This window comes from Carex rostrata, chromosome 13 (genome assembly GCF_964058835.1).
Source record: "Carex rostrata chromosome 13, lpCarRost1.2, whole genome shotgun sequence".
NCBI lineage: Eukaryota > Viridiplantae > Streptophyta > Magnoliopsida > Poales > Cyperaceae > Carex > Carex rostrata.
Genome location: NC_135930.1, coordinates 3,198,905 through 3,211,727, shown reverse-complemented (window position 1 = coordinate 3,211,727; position 12,823 = coordinate 3,198,905). Strand labels below are relative to the sequence as shown.

At 33.2% G+C, this 12,823-nt stretch overlaps 2 protein-coding genes across 2 annotated transcripts; both read left to right on the top strand.

Moving 5' to 3' along the window:
- The first annotated feature begins 3,726 nt into the window (after positions 1 to 3,726).
- On the top strand, positions 3,727 to 6,716 carry LOC144564839 (uncharacterized). Its single transcript, XM_078314453.1, has 2 exons — positions 3,727 to 3,750; positions 5,963 to 6,716. The coding sequence occupies exon 2, from the start codon at positions 5,994 to 5,996 to the stop codon at positions 6,714 to 6,716; it is 723 nt and encodes a 240-aa protein (XP_078170579.1). The 5' UTR covers positions 3,727 to 3,750; positions 5,963 to 5,993.
- A 224-nt stretch (positions 6,717 to 6,940) lies between these two features.
- On the top strand, positions 6,941 to 7,828 carry LOC144564485 (scarecrow-like protein 9). Its single transcript, XM_078314082.1, has one exon. It carries the CDS (start codon positions 6,941 to 6,943, stop codon positions 7,826 to 7,828), a length of 888 nt encoding a protein of 295 aa, XP_078170208.1.
- The last annotated feature ends 4,995 nt before the right edge of the window (positions 7,829 to 12,823 follow it).

Below are 12,823 nucleotides of genomic sequence, written 5' to 3'. Positions count from 1 at the left end.
GATTCTATTTTCAGGTACATGGAGGATGTGTGAATTCTATCAATTAGGGGTGAGCCTAATATTTTATGTCAATGCATAACCATTAACCAGGCTTAAGGCCCAACTGTAAGATAAACAATTAAATAATTAGAGGTAGGTAATGGCCCAAAAGATGCATTGCTTCTATCATTCATAATGTCGTAAAAAAACCCCAAATTAGAAAAAAAAAATTAGATAGAAAATAACAAAGCATACTTTTTATTGATCGCATCCGTAGAGATTCAACTGACAAAGAAATGGCAGGAAGAGGAAGGCCTGTGTGACCTTGCTGTGATGTCTTCATTTAATTAGGCCTTATGCTTATTAATTATTTGTTTGTAGTTCCTGTGACATGAGCTTGACAGTGGGATATTTTGTGATGTCGGTCCGGGTTGATTTTTGTCACACCAAGGTCACACAGGCCTTGTGATGTGTGTGTTTTAAACTTTTAATGTAACTGAAAGCAAAGGAAAAGTCCGTTCTGAGAAGATGGGGATATTTAATGATTATCAGATTAAAATCAAAGGAAAAGTCCGTTTTAAGATTTGTGCATATCAATTTTACACGAATTATATATAATGCGAATCGAACAGCTCTGATTGTACATCTGACCGATTTTGAGATTGTGGGGGTGAATCAGTGGATATGCACGAGCATGCGTGCATGCGTGCGTTTTAAGTTACTGAAAGAAAAAGAAAAATTCGTTGTGGGAAAAAGGGGTATTCGATGGATATCAAATCAAATTCGGTCTGATGCTATATCAAAGTCGTTCGATTCACTTTTAAAATTTGTGCGTATCATTTTCAAAATTTGTGCATATCAATTTTACATAAATCTTAACGGAAATCGAACAACCGACTATCCATCGGATCAAATTTGACCCGATATCCATCAAACGCCCTCCGGTTCATCCGTCCTATGCTTGCTTAACTGGTTTCTAATTGTTCTCTTAAGAACCAAAAAAAAAAAAAATTAAAATAGGTTCGGTCTGTTTTCAGTTTTCAACTGTTGGGCCCTTAGATTGAAACTGTTGAAGTTGAAAGGCCCATTCAAGTCTATCTCAAATCCTCATCACAATACTCCCGAATCACGGCACTCGTGGATTTTGTTCCATCACGTCAGAATTTCACTAATAAGTTCAAAGGACAATAGTTTGTCTGTTTGTGTAGGAAGCTGCATGTTTAAAATGTGAATGAAATTTTCTTTTATAACATAGGACTCAAATACTCTATTGCTTTTATGCTCTAATTATATTTATATTTTTAATTTTAAAGTTCAAACATATGTTCTGAAATATGCTCAACATGATATCTACATTAAAACATGCATAGAGACCAAATTTTACATTTTTAATATTTTTTTACTATTTTTTAAGGTAGGTACAAAATCATTATTTTTCAAATAATTTTAGACCATCTAAAAACAATGATTTTGTACATACCTTAAAAGATACTAAACAATTTAAAAAAAAAAATACAAAATTTGATCTCCAAGTACATTTTAACGTAAATATTATGTTGAGCAGTTTAAATCATTTATTTGGACTTTAAAATCAAAGATAAAGATGTAGGATATAATTTGAGACATGAAAACAATGGAGCATGTGAGTCCTCCTCTTTATAATATTGTGTAAGAAGTCACAAATTTGAAATCTGAATAGGAATTTTTTATATAATAAAATTTGAAAAACTATACCTCTGTCATTTTTTATTAAAAAGTTTAAAGTTGTTAGTATTTGGTACAAACTCATGTTGAAGGTCGGTCTATTTTGATTTTTGAATGTATAATGATAATATTATTGTACTAAATGTTTGAAAACTCTTTGTTCATAATAAGATCTAAGGAAATAAATCTGCTGTTATTCCACTCAGCTGTTGATCTTCGTTGATACTCACACATAAAATAAAAATTGAACGGTTGAGATCGAAATAATTGGTTCCTATTATTCTAAAGGAATAACAACAGATTTATTTCCTCTAAACATATATGTTCATATTTGGTTATGCATCAAATATCCTTAATTTATTGAATTTTCAAGAATTATGATTTTTTTTTCATTTATAAATATAAAACAATTGAAGTAAATTTCGATTTGTTCGGTTTAAACCAAAGTAAATATATTGGTACTATTCTTAATGAAAATAATACATTGTTATATATAATAATTGAAGTTCTGTTCGGTTTAATGAAATCATTATAACAACAATAAAATTAGAGTCAAACTAATATAAACCGATCAGTTCAATTTAGTCGGTTTTAAAAAGTCTAAACCGAACCAATTCATTTAAACAGAAAAACTGGTCCATTTAAATTAAAATTTTCCGATTCAGTTAAAAACCGAACATTCTGAACCGTTTGAACACCCAAAATATAGCACAGTTTTATATGTCCAAACTATATAGGTTATATCACTATAAAATTAGTAAATTATTATCCTTGTATAATATTAATGTAGAGGAAATTATCCCACTATATAATTTTTCTCTTTTTAAAATAGTAGATGGATTCATCAGTTCCGTTACAAAATCATGAATATTTCAAATAACACTATAAACATATGAGGGTATTTTGGTCATTTCGTCCTAAAACTTTATCATTAAATAGTAATTTAATTGTTGATTGTCATTATCACAAGACACGAGTCGTACCCATTTTACCTTTTTCATTTATTGGCAAACACATAGACATTGACCCGTTTCAATCTTGAATTCTTAATATAAGATTGAAAGCTACGTAAGATAGACCTGTTTCGTGGGGTAGATTTTGAACCAGATTTGTGGCAAAAATCATCAAATAGAAAATGACCTGATTAATTTCCACATTTATTTATTTTTTTAGATGATTTTTTAGTCCAAGTCAGCGTGAATTCATATAAGCTAAAGTACTATCTCATCGTTTGTTATATATCAGCACAAATTTTATTTATTAAAATTTAAAAGTTTGGACCGAATTAGTCTGAATTCTGATCATATGTTTCAGATTCAAACTCAAACAAGAGGATCTGGACTCGTACAATCAGAAAATAAAATAAAATAAAAAGAAAAAGTAGGTTTGTTTTCAACATAATAGCAAGGAGGACTGATCTAAGTGGAGTTGGGGGCGCAACTGCAGCTCTAGATTTTGAAAATTGATGAAGATTTATAGGTTTGAATTAACTTTGTTTCTCTCTAGAAATTTTATTGCCTCTCATTAGAATTCTGATATGTAATTTGAGTTAAATTTAGAGATAAAATTAGAATAAATTACCTGAATGCGGATTAGCAATTATGATTAGAAGTCCGAGTATTAAAAATTGGAAGTCAGAATTTTTTTTATCTAGTACTCGATTAACTATTTTTTTTTGATCTCCTTGACGAAAATTCTGAATCCACCCCTGATAGCAAGGATTTGAAAATCTGATTATTTCCATACCGTCAGATTCATATCGGACGTCACAAATGCTTGTTGTACCGCTGGATATTATCGGATTCAACCTGAATATGAGGGAATAAATAAATCCGGTTTAAATGCTTTTATTATCATATTCACCTGAATCTTGGGGGGAATAAATAAATAAATCCGGTTTAAATGCTCTTCATTAATTAGTCTTTATTACAATTCCAACCGGGATCAATTATCTTTGACTACCAGTCAACGACAATTAAATCATGAAATTATATATAAACTCAACCATTCTATATTTCTCTCTTCTCAATTCCATTTGAAGACTCACTTCTTCATCATTTATTGAAGGTACTCTTTTGCCCCTATTATTTTGTTGTTCATACCATTGAGGTAAAGATATTGACAGAGTTGATTTAACTTCATGCAATTCTTCGGTCATATACTTTTTCATTTTCTCTATTGATAATGCACTGCGTGAAACCAATCTAGCTCTGTTAATATCTGTACGTAGAAAATTGGGTTGCGTATTTTCTATTTTGTACAATGACGTAGAAAAATTGATAATTCAACAAGCTATTCACTTTAATGAAATTGAAAATTAAAAAAATATATCAAATTTAGGAAATTCTGTTAAAACTAATTGGTCACCTATTACCTAGTGCTTCTACATTGAATAAAGAGCAATTTAATCTACATACACACTCAAAAGACATAATATTATAATTATTTTACATGTTTAGTATATTTTTATAATTTGTTAAAGAAAAACATAGAAATAGAAATAGAAGTATATTTTGAGGAAATATTTCAGGCGCAAGTAAAATTTTATACTTTTTTGAAACATAACTATTTTTCATAATTTTAAAAAAAAAAACATAATATTTTTTTGAATAAAAGATATAAAGCCCATTTCATTAGAAAAACATATAGTTCTTACATTCTAAGGTAATCAACCTAACCCCAAATGATCATTTGATCTTAAAAGACATCAAAATAATTTTTGTTTCCAAGGACGGATTCAGGATTTCCGTCAGAGTAAGACACTAATCGTTTCAATCTTTGTTTCCTACTTGAATTAAGTCCCTTAATATTCCAATTAAGAAGTTTCATGAGAAACCATGATTTGCCCCTCTGGAATCTCTAAATCCATACAGTATTTATGATTATTCTACTTAATTTTTCCTAATATATGATGAAGCATATACCTTCAAAATTGGATCTATCCATAGTTTGTATTTTACTAACTAGTTCTTTTTGATGATCCTTATATATATTTTCCTAATTGAATATCATACACATAAAAAAGGGCAACTTCATTTGAAGTTCATTTGCCTTATGTTTCTCTGCTCTTTGTTTCTCTCTTTGTGCAGCCAGTTTGAAGTGAATACTCCTTTTCTCTTTGGTGAGTGCAATGCTTGTCAGGTCTCTCATAGAGAATCCACTTCTCTTATTTTTCTTAGTTTTCTCCTCTGACTAACAAAGCCTCAGGTACTCTTCATACCTGGGGTGGCATGACCTATTCCTTTGAAACCCAGTCATACCTCCTTCCAGGTTACCAAGGGTATAGATAGTCCTTCCAGACTGAGAAGACTGTTTTACCAGAGGTACCCCCAGCAGTACCTGATTCTGTTTTACCAGTACCAGAAATACCAGACCCTCCAGTATCAGAATTACCAGTACCAATGGGGCCTGGGGGTCTTTTGTTGGGTTTATCCTTGTCAGACGGTTGGATCTACTGGGCATCTTCCTCAACTTGGAATGCAACATCAAATCGTGAAACATACCCGCCCGCATCAGTAAATGTCATCCACTGAGTAGGAGGGATAAAAAAAATAATATTAGAAGTATATTGCTGAAATTATATTTGAACATGCCCGTCTCTGACTCCACTTGCCTACGCCCCTGTAAAAAATAGTAGTCACTTATTAGATTTTGAAAGGAAACATAAAAAACCTATCCGAATTTGCTAAGGACCTCGCTACTGCTATTAATTAATACACAATGACCCCTTTACCCCCAACCCTGAACATAGGCGGAAGAATATCCCTACTGTACTTAAGCGCATCATAGTCAAAACCAAATCAAAATATTTTTGGGCATATTTAGAATATAGGGATTAGGGAGCCCTCTTTAAGATTTGTGCAAACTTAAATTAAACACTCCGAATCTAACTTGATCATGTCAGATACCTTACTTGATTCGAACTCGACCAAAGGCTTGATGGGTCAATTAGTGGCAAACATGGTTTAGTTATTTCTTACTTCAAAATTCAAATTCAGAATTCCATTTTTTAGTCTAGTTGTTGAATTAAAGTTTTGAAATACTGGAGATATAAAGCTCTTGCAATTGAGCTCAACACGAATTGCTTAGTTTTTGACAATAGGCACAAAATAATAATGAAGTTGCATCCTTTTACTATCACTCATCCACTAAACTTACTCAGGCACATTAAAATATTTTTGCTTCTTTGACATATCTCTGTGAAATTCAACAATAAATTTTGCTCCTGCATTGGCAGTTCCATATAGCTATTTGATTTACTAACTTAATTCAGTTACAGGTTTAATTGGTATTTCTTGGTTAATTAAATCATGAACAGAGATTCATCTGAGCTAGTTTTAACAAATGAGAAAGATAGGGTAAATACCGGCATTGTGCAAAACAATGATTCTGGTACCATCTTGGATGCAACCTTGAGTTATTTGAGCAATATGCTCATGGAAGAAAACAAAGATGAGGAGGATATTGTTGTTAATGAGGGGACAGCTCTCCAGGACATGGAGAAATTTTTTGCTGATATAATCGGTCAAAAGTACCCGCCTTCCGAAGATAGTTCCTCAATTCAGGACCAAACACAACCGGAAAACTACCCAATTTGTACCAATGAACCATTGCAAGAAAAAATTAATTCCATTTTAACAAGCATGCCGGCTTTGGAGTACAATAAAGGAATCGAGGAAGGAATGAAGTTTCTCCCGAGCATCGAAAATTTAACAATTGATTTTCGAGAGAAAAATCTAGCACTTTCTTCTCCACACAGTTCAACTGAAGAAGAGAATGATGATCAGGGATGTGTTATTAAGGGGTCTAATGGTAAAAAGAAATTGGATAATAATGGGAATTTGGAGCTTTTAGAGGGACGAAACAGCAAAATTCCCCTGGCGTATTCCGAGGAACCTGTCAGAGATGCAAAACTGGATGAAGTGATCCTTTACTATGATGACTATTTCGAAAAGGTTGCTTCTGTTCGCGAAGGAAGCACTTGTGGTGAGAAGTACCAGAGCCATATACCGATTTTAGAGATCTTCTCATAAGTTGTTCTCATTCAATAGCCGCTAATGAGTACCACGTTGCCAAAAATATAATAAAAGAGATAAGGAAGCAAGCTTCTCCCAATGGAGATTGGAACCAAAGACTTGCTCTTGTGCTTGCCAATGCTCTCGAGGCCCGATTAACCGGGACCGGAACCGAGGTGTATAACAGATGCATTGCTAAAAGGATTTCAACTTCTGACATTGTAAAGGTGCAGTATCTATTTATGACAGTTACTCCTTTCCTGAGATGTACATATGCTGTTGCTAAAATTACTATCCTCCAATCAGTGAAGAAAGCATGCACGTTGCATATAATTGATTTCGGCATTGATTTTGGTTTTCAGTGGCCGTGTCTAATCCAGGAATTGTCCGAACAGAAGGGTTCAGCCGTAAAACTAAAAATCACCGGGATAGATTTCCCTCTTTCTGGATTCCGCCCAAGCGAACGGGTGGATGAAACGGGTCGGAGATTGAAGGAGTATGCTAAAAGTTTTGGTGTTCCATTTGAGTACCATGGTATAGCATCAACATGGGAGGATATTAATATCGAAGATCTCAAAATTGATAACGATGAATTGCTCATAGTTAATAGTATGTATCGGTTTAGGCAACTAGGGGATGAAACAGTTGCCTTGGATTGCTCAAGGAATCAAGTTCTTAACCTTATACGGCAACTGAAACCACATCTTTTCCTCCATGGAATTGTAAACGGGACGTATAGTCCCTTCTTTGTCACACGTTTTAAGCAGGTTATGTCACATTATGCCTCAATGTTTGATATACTAGACACATTTATTCCTCGGGACAATACGGTGAGGTATCTCATCGAGAGAGAAATAATGGCCCGACAAATGATCAATCTGATAGCATGCGAGGGGCATGCTTGGGTAGAGAGACCAGAGACCTATAAACAGTGGCACCTGAGAAATTTGCGGGCTGGATTTGAACAGGTACCAGTGGACCCACATATAATAGAGGTATGCAAGAAAAAATTCAAGGAGATTCATGACAAGAGATACTTTGTTGAAGAAGAGAGTTATTGGTTGCTTCAAGGGTGGAGAGGAAAGACATTACATGCTATTTCCACTTGGAGACCAAAAGAAGCAGAGTAAAGTTGTTATGATGTTCATTTTCATATATAACTTGTAAAATTTTAGGTTTATATATATATATATGTACTGCACCATATTTTATGATTGTTGCATTCCTATAGATATCTGGTGTTTTATTAACCTTTCTTCTTTGCTATTACATGCTATTTCTGCTTGCACAGTGCTGTTTTCAACCTTCCAACACTATAAGTTGTAATTATCATTTTTTTTTTTCTATTTTAGTTGATTTGAGTTTTGAATATTTTATGTCAATATATGCATTGTTGATATTTATGAGTAGGGTTAAAATTTCAAAGAAGGTTAATAGTTGGTATATTTGAATTGACTGTTTGGACTTTGAATGCGGAAATAAGGACGTGAGGCATAATTGGTGTGGTATAGTTGGGTACGGGAACAATGAGATAGTTTAACACTAATCATATTAGAAAGCAGGCTGATAACATATGAGGCAAATACAGTTACAAGATGTACGTACTGGTCAATACCAAATGATACCTGGAGATACTTAAGTGAATAGTTAGCGCTTAGTTGATCAGGGATTGTGATTTAGGCACGTTTTGTGCAGGGGCAAGACTAGAAATTTTAATACGAAAATGCCTGAGTAGAATTTGAAAAGTTGCTCTAACCACTAAACTATAACTAAATATTTGATATTTATTGAGAGAACTGGAATACATAAAAAGTAAAAACAACAAAAAAATTAAAGTTGAATATACGTAATTAAAAATTAAAAATTATAGGATGACATAGCCATCCTTTCAATACATCTAGATCCATCTCTGTTTGTGTGTGTGTTTTTTTATGTGTGTAGGTTGGTTTTTATGTTAGTGAAAGTAAAGGAGAAGTCAAAAGAAATAATATAGTTGGTTAGAAAAAAGTTTTAAGATTATTAGTTACTCAAAAATTGAGATTTTTCTCGCGACTTTGCAACTTATGCAAAGATTTAAAAAAAAAAAGTAAATGAGAAGTTGAAAGAAGAGGTAGTACAATTGGTTCGAAAAAAGACTTAAGACTATTAGTTACTTAAAGATCGAAAGAGTTCAATTTTATCTTACGACTTTGCAGCCCATGCAAAGATTTTCAAAAAAGAAAGTAAATGAGAAGTCATTGCAGGCCTCGCTCAATTAGTTTTTAATTCTTCTCTTAAGAAAGAAACTAATAAACAGGCTCGGCCTGTTTTCACTTTTCAAAAGTTGGGCCCTTGGAAAGATACAAACTGTTTACGTTGGAAGATCCATTGTAAGTCCATTATTTCAAATTTCCGAGAACTCACGAATCACACGGCTGTTGTCGATTTTGGTCCATTTCATTAGAAATTTACTAACAAGTTTAAAGGACAACTAGGTGCATCGTTGCGGCTACGCCGCAACCGTGTTTTTTTTTTTTTTTTTTTGGGTATGTTGGCGTATATGGGCAACATTTTTCTTTTCCTTTTCCTGTTACCTATTGCTGTTACCTATTGTTGTTACCTATTGCTGCACATATTCCATTCAGAACCGGAGCTCGGAAGTACAGCTGGTACAAGTTAATCTAGACATAACTGTTACAATCATTTCCAAAAAAAAAAAATCAGTGAAAATAATTTGAATTAATTAGATGTACTGTCAGATTTGTAACATCACAAATGTATGTACAAGGCCCACTGGTACATACCAGTAAGGCTTATAAATGCAAATCATAGAAAAAGGATAACCGGCCAGTATCGTGACTGGATCTGACCAGTTGGATATAAACAATAGACCGTATCTCACTGCATTAGTAAATTGTTTGGCTTTGAAGCCCTTAGGAGATGGACCACCACTTTGGAAGACTATTTTTAATCTGAAATCATAATATATTTCATATCAATTAGATGGTTTTAAAAAAAATAAGAAACGATTCATAAATAACATTATCCAAATGTAAGCTTACTGGAGGTGTACAGCACTCCCCTTTTGGCATAACTTTTTCTTCTTTGACATGCTTATAATCTCATCTGAAAAAAATATGAAAGAAAGTGAAAAATAAGTACACACAAACTGAAATCAATAAAAAAAATCTAAATCTAGGCAATCGCCTGAATCCTCCCACAGTTGCATTGTACACATGCCTACAATATAACCTTCGAAGTTTTCACCTCAAAAAATAAGCTAAAACTAAATGTGACAATGAAATCCAACTCAGTCAGAATTCATAACAAAAGAGAAATGAAACAGAAGCAAAAGAGGAGAAATTTAATTAAAAATATATGGAAGTTGTTGTTTGTTTACTGCAGTAGAGTACCTCTTTCGAAATTTGTTATCTGGGGTAGCAAGTAGCAACTGGTCCTGATATATTCGGATGGTTGAGTATGTCTTGCGGTTGTATTTTTCCTGTGATTTTATAGAGAAATTAGTTTATATAACAGAGACGACTAAGTATTGGTTAACAAATTTTATTCTATTAGTAGATTACCAGAATGAAAGAATATCTTCAATATTTCATTTGAAGTAGATTACCGAAATAAATATAAATCAACCAAATAATTATGTATTCAGAAAATAGCTAGTCATAATAATTTAACTTAGTACCAGTGGACAAGGCGGCCTTCTTCGTTCACCAATAGCAACAAAAGTTTCACTTCTCCTTTTGTATTTGTTGCTCTAGAGTTTCCTTATTTTCTACCTCCACTTGCATAAATTACAGGGGCAAAAAAATTACGACAAATTGGAAAATCGCACAAATTTTCCAATTGCACATAGAAAAGTAAGCCACAATTCATGAAAAATAAGTTGGATTAATGAGGAAAAAAGAGAAAAAGAAGTATAGAAATGAAATTTGAGATTTGAGATATCGTTGCAGCTCAAAGTACTAATAAGAGAAGGAAATGTGGAAAACAACACAAAAGGAATAATAAAATTAAAAGAGAAGGAAATTCAGCTGACTCCATACTGTGCAACTGTTTTCATGTCTTCAAAGGGTCTGACAATGCTTCCTTTTGTGAATTTTGGATAAATAACCTTACTCTTCAAGGGAACCACATAAACTCGTTAATTTAGAATGACCAATATGACAACACTACATGACCCATCACTGCAAATGTAGGAACGATTACACAGTTCGAACACTCAGTTTATGGAGGGCATAACAGTAAACATATGAGCTTTCATTACTAATAAATCGATTCAATAAGTAAATAATGTGGAAGTGAAAGGAACATACCAGGGTCAAACAGATTGAAGAACTGCCTAGCATATGCGGAAGGGGGAGAAGGAAGATATCATTGTGGTTGTTTAAGAGCGTGCATAGCAAGGTAAATTGCAATATAACAAAACCGTAATCAAAATTAATATTAACTATTTCCCTCATTGATTAAGTGGACTATACATCAATGATGCATAATTTCAAACATTGACTAATAAACTGATATGCATTTATCAGAATTGGAGAACCATAGGAAGATATAATTGGCTTATTCATATAACAAACATGCTATAGAAGAACCACGCCATAGAAGAAATTTATTTCCTACCTTGGCAATGTACATAACATGTAAAAAAAATGAACACATGCAGTACTGGTACATATGCATTAACTACATTATCAATATACCACATCAATCACGAAAATAAACTTGGTTACGTAGAAGCAAAAGAGAAGACATTTCTACACACTTCCAAAAGAATTGGAAGAGGGAAGGGAAGTACCTGTAAAGAATTGAAAGGGCTCCTGTGAATCGCCTATTATGTTGAGACGCACCTGGAAACGGCTTTTGTGTCAACTAATTGCAATGTTCTGTAACACATTATTGTTACTAGTAAATTAGAGTAACATGAACTAACAGACAGCATATTACAGTGCAAAATTACCATGCTTTGTAGGAGATGAGAAGAACCAGGAATTTTTGGAAAAAAAATAGAAATTCGGAAAGCAGTAAGATAAGGGGTGTAGTTGGAGAACTGAAATGACAAATAGACTGATGCAAAATGGGCATTTAGTTTTTTTCCTGTAGCAGTTGTCCATAAGCTCTCTCCATTGGGTACTAAGAGTAAAATACATCAGTAAGTTTCAGACATGAGCAAGATACATATGGTTTAAACAGTGCAAAGGCACAATACACTAAGCCATTCAAGGCTATAAATATACCAGCATAGTCTTCTTGAAGCCTAAGTACCCGGTCAGCACATCCTCCTCGTGGCTCCTTAGAGCTTCTCTAAATGATTTAGACCTGGAGAGAGCGGAAATTAAAAAGTGCATGGATTGAAATAAGAAAATGGAACTGTAAGGAGGTGGAGAGGAAATTAACCAAAGGAAAAATAAAGCAGAAAAGAAGTGAGATGTCCACTTTATGAACCTGGAATCGGAGCTGTCAAGTGCATGCAGTGGTAGCTTCCAATCTCTTCAGTTGGTTGTAACAAAAATCATAATTTATTCCAAATTACAAAATGAGCATAAATTCACACATAGGAGAAATTATCAAAATACCGACATGTCTTCTGAACTAATTTTGTTTTTTCCAATTTCATAACCAAGGAATATTGAAATTTATTGAAGTATATATTCGTTTTTTCACCATGTAAGCCAAACTACCGAAATTTATTGAAGCATATATCCGTTGAAAACATCCCATATCTCATTACAGAAATATCAAGTGTAAGCATCTAACGAATATTAGTGTCGGGTACAGAATGCTTAAGTTTGTTTCGATAAATGCTTACACGGTGATATTATTGTAAAGTGGGATGTTTCGAACTGAAGCATTTATTTAATATCAAACTAAAGCATTTACATGGTGCTATATTATCGAATCAAACTGAAGCATTTATCTAATATCAGGTGTTGAGTGGTCCATTTTTTGAGGAACTGAAGAGCATTTTGCATAGAAAAAAATATATTGAGAACTCAAGATATTACTCTGTACATGACAAATCATGAATTAGTACCCAAGGAAAAGAGGCTGGTTTGCATTTAGAAATTGGAGGCTGATTTTGTCCCCGACACTAATGTCTTCTATATGTTAACCTCTATATTGTTGTT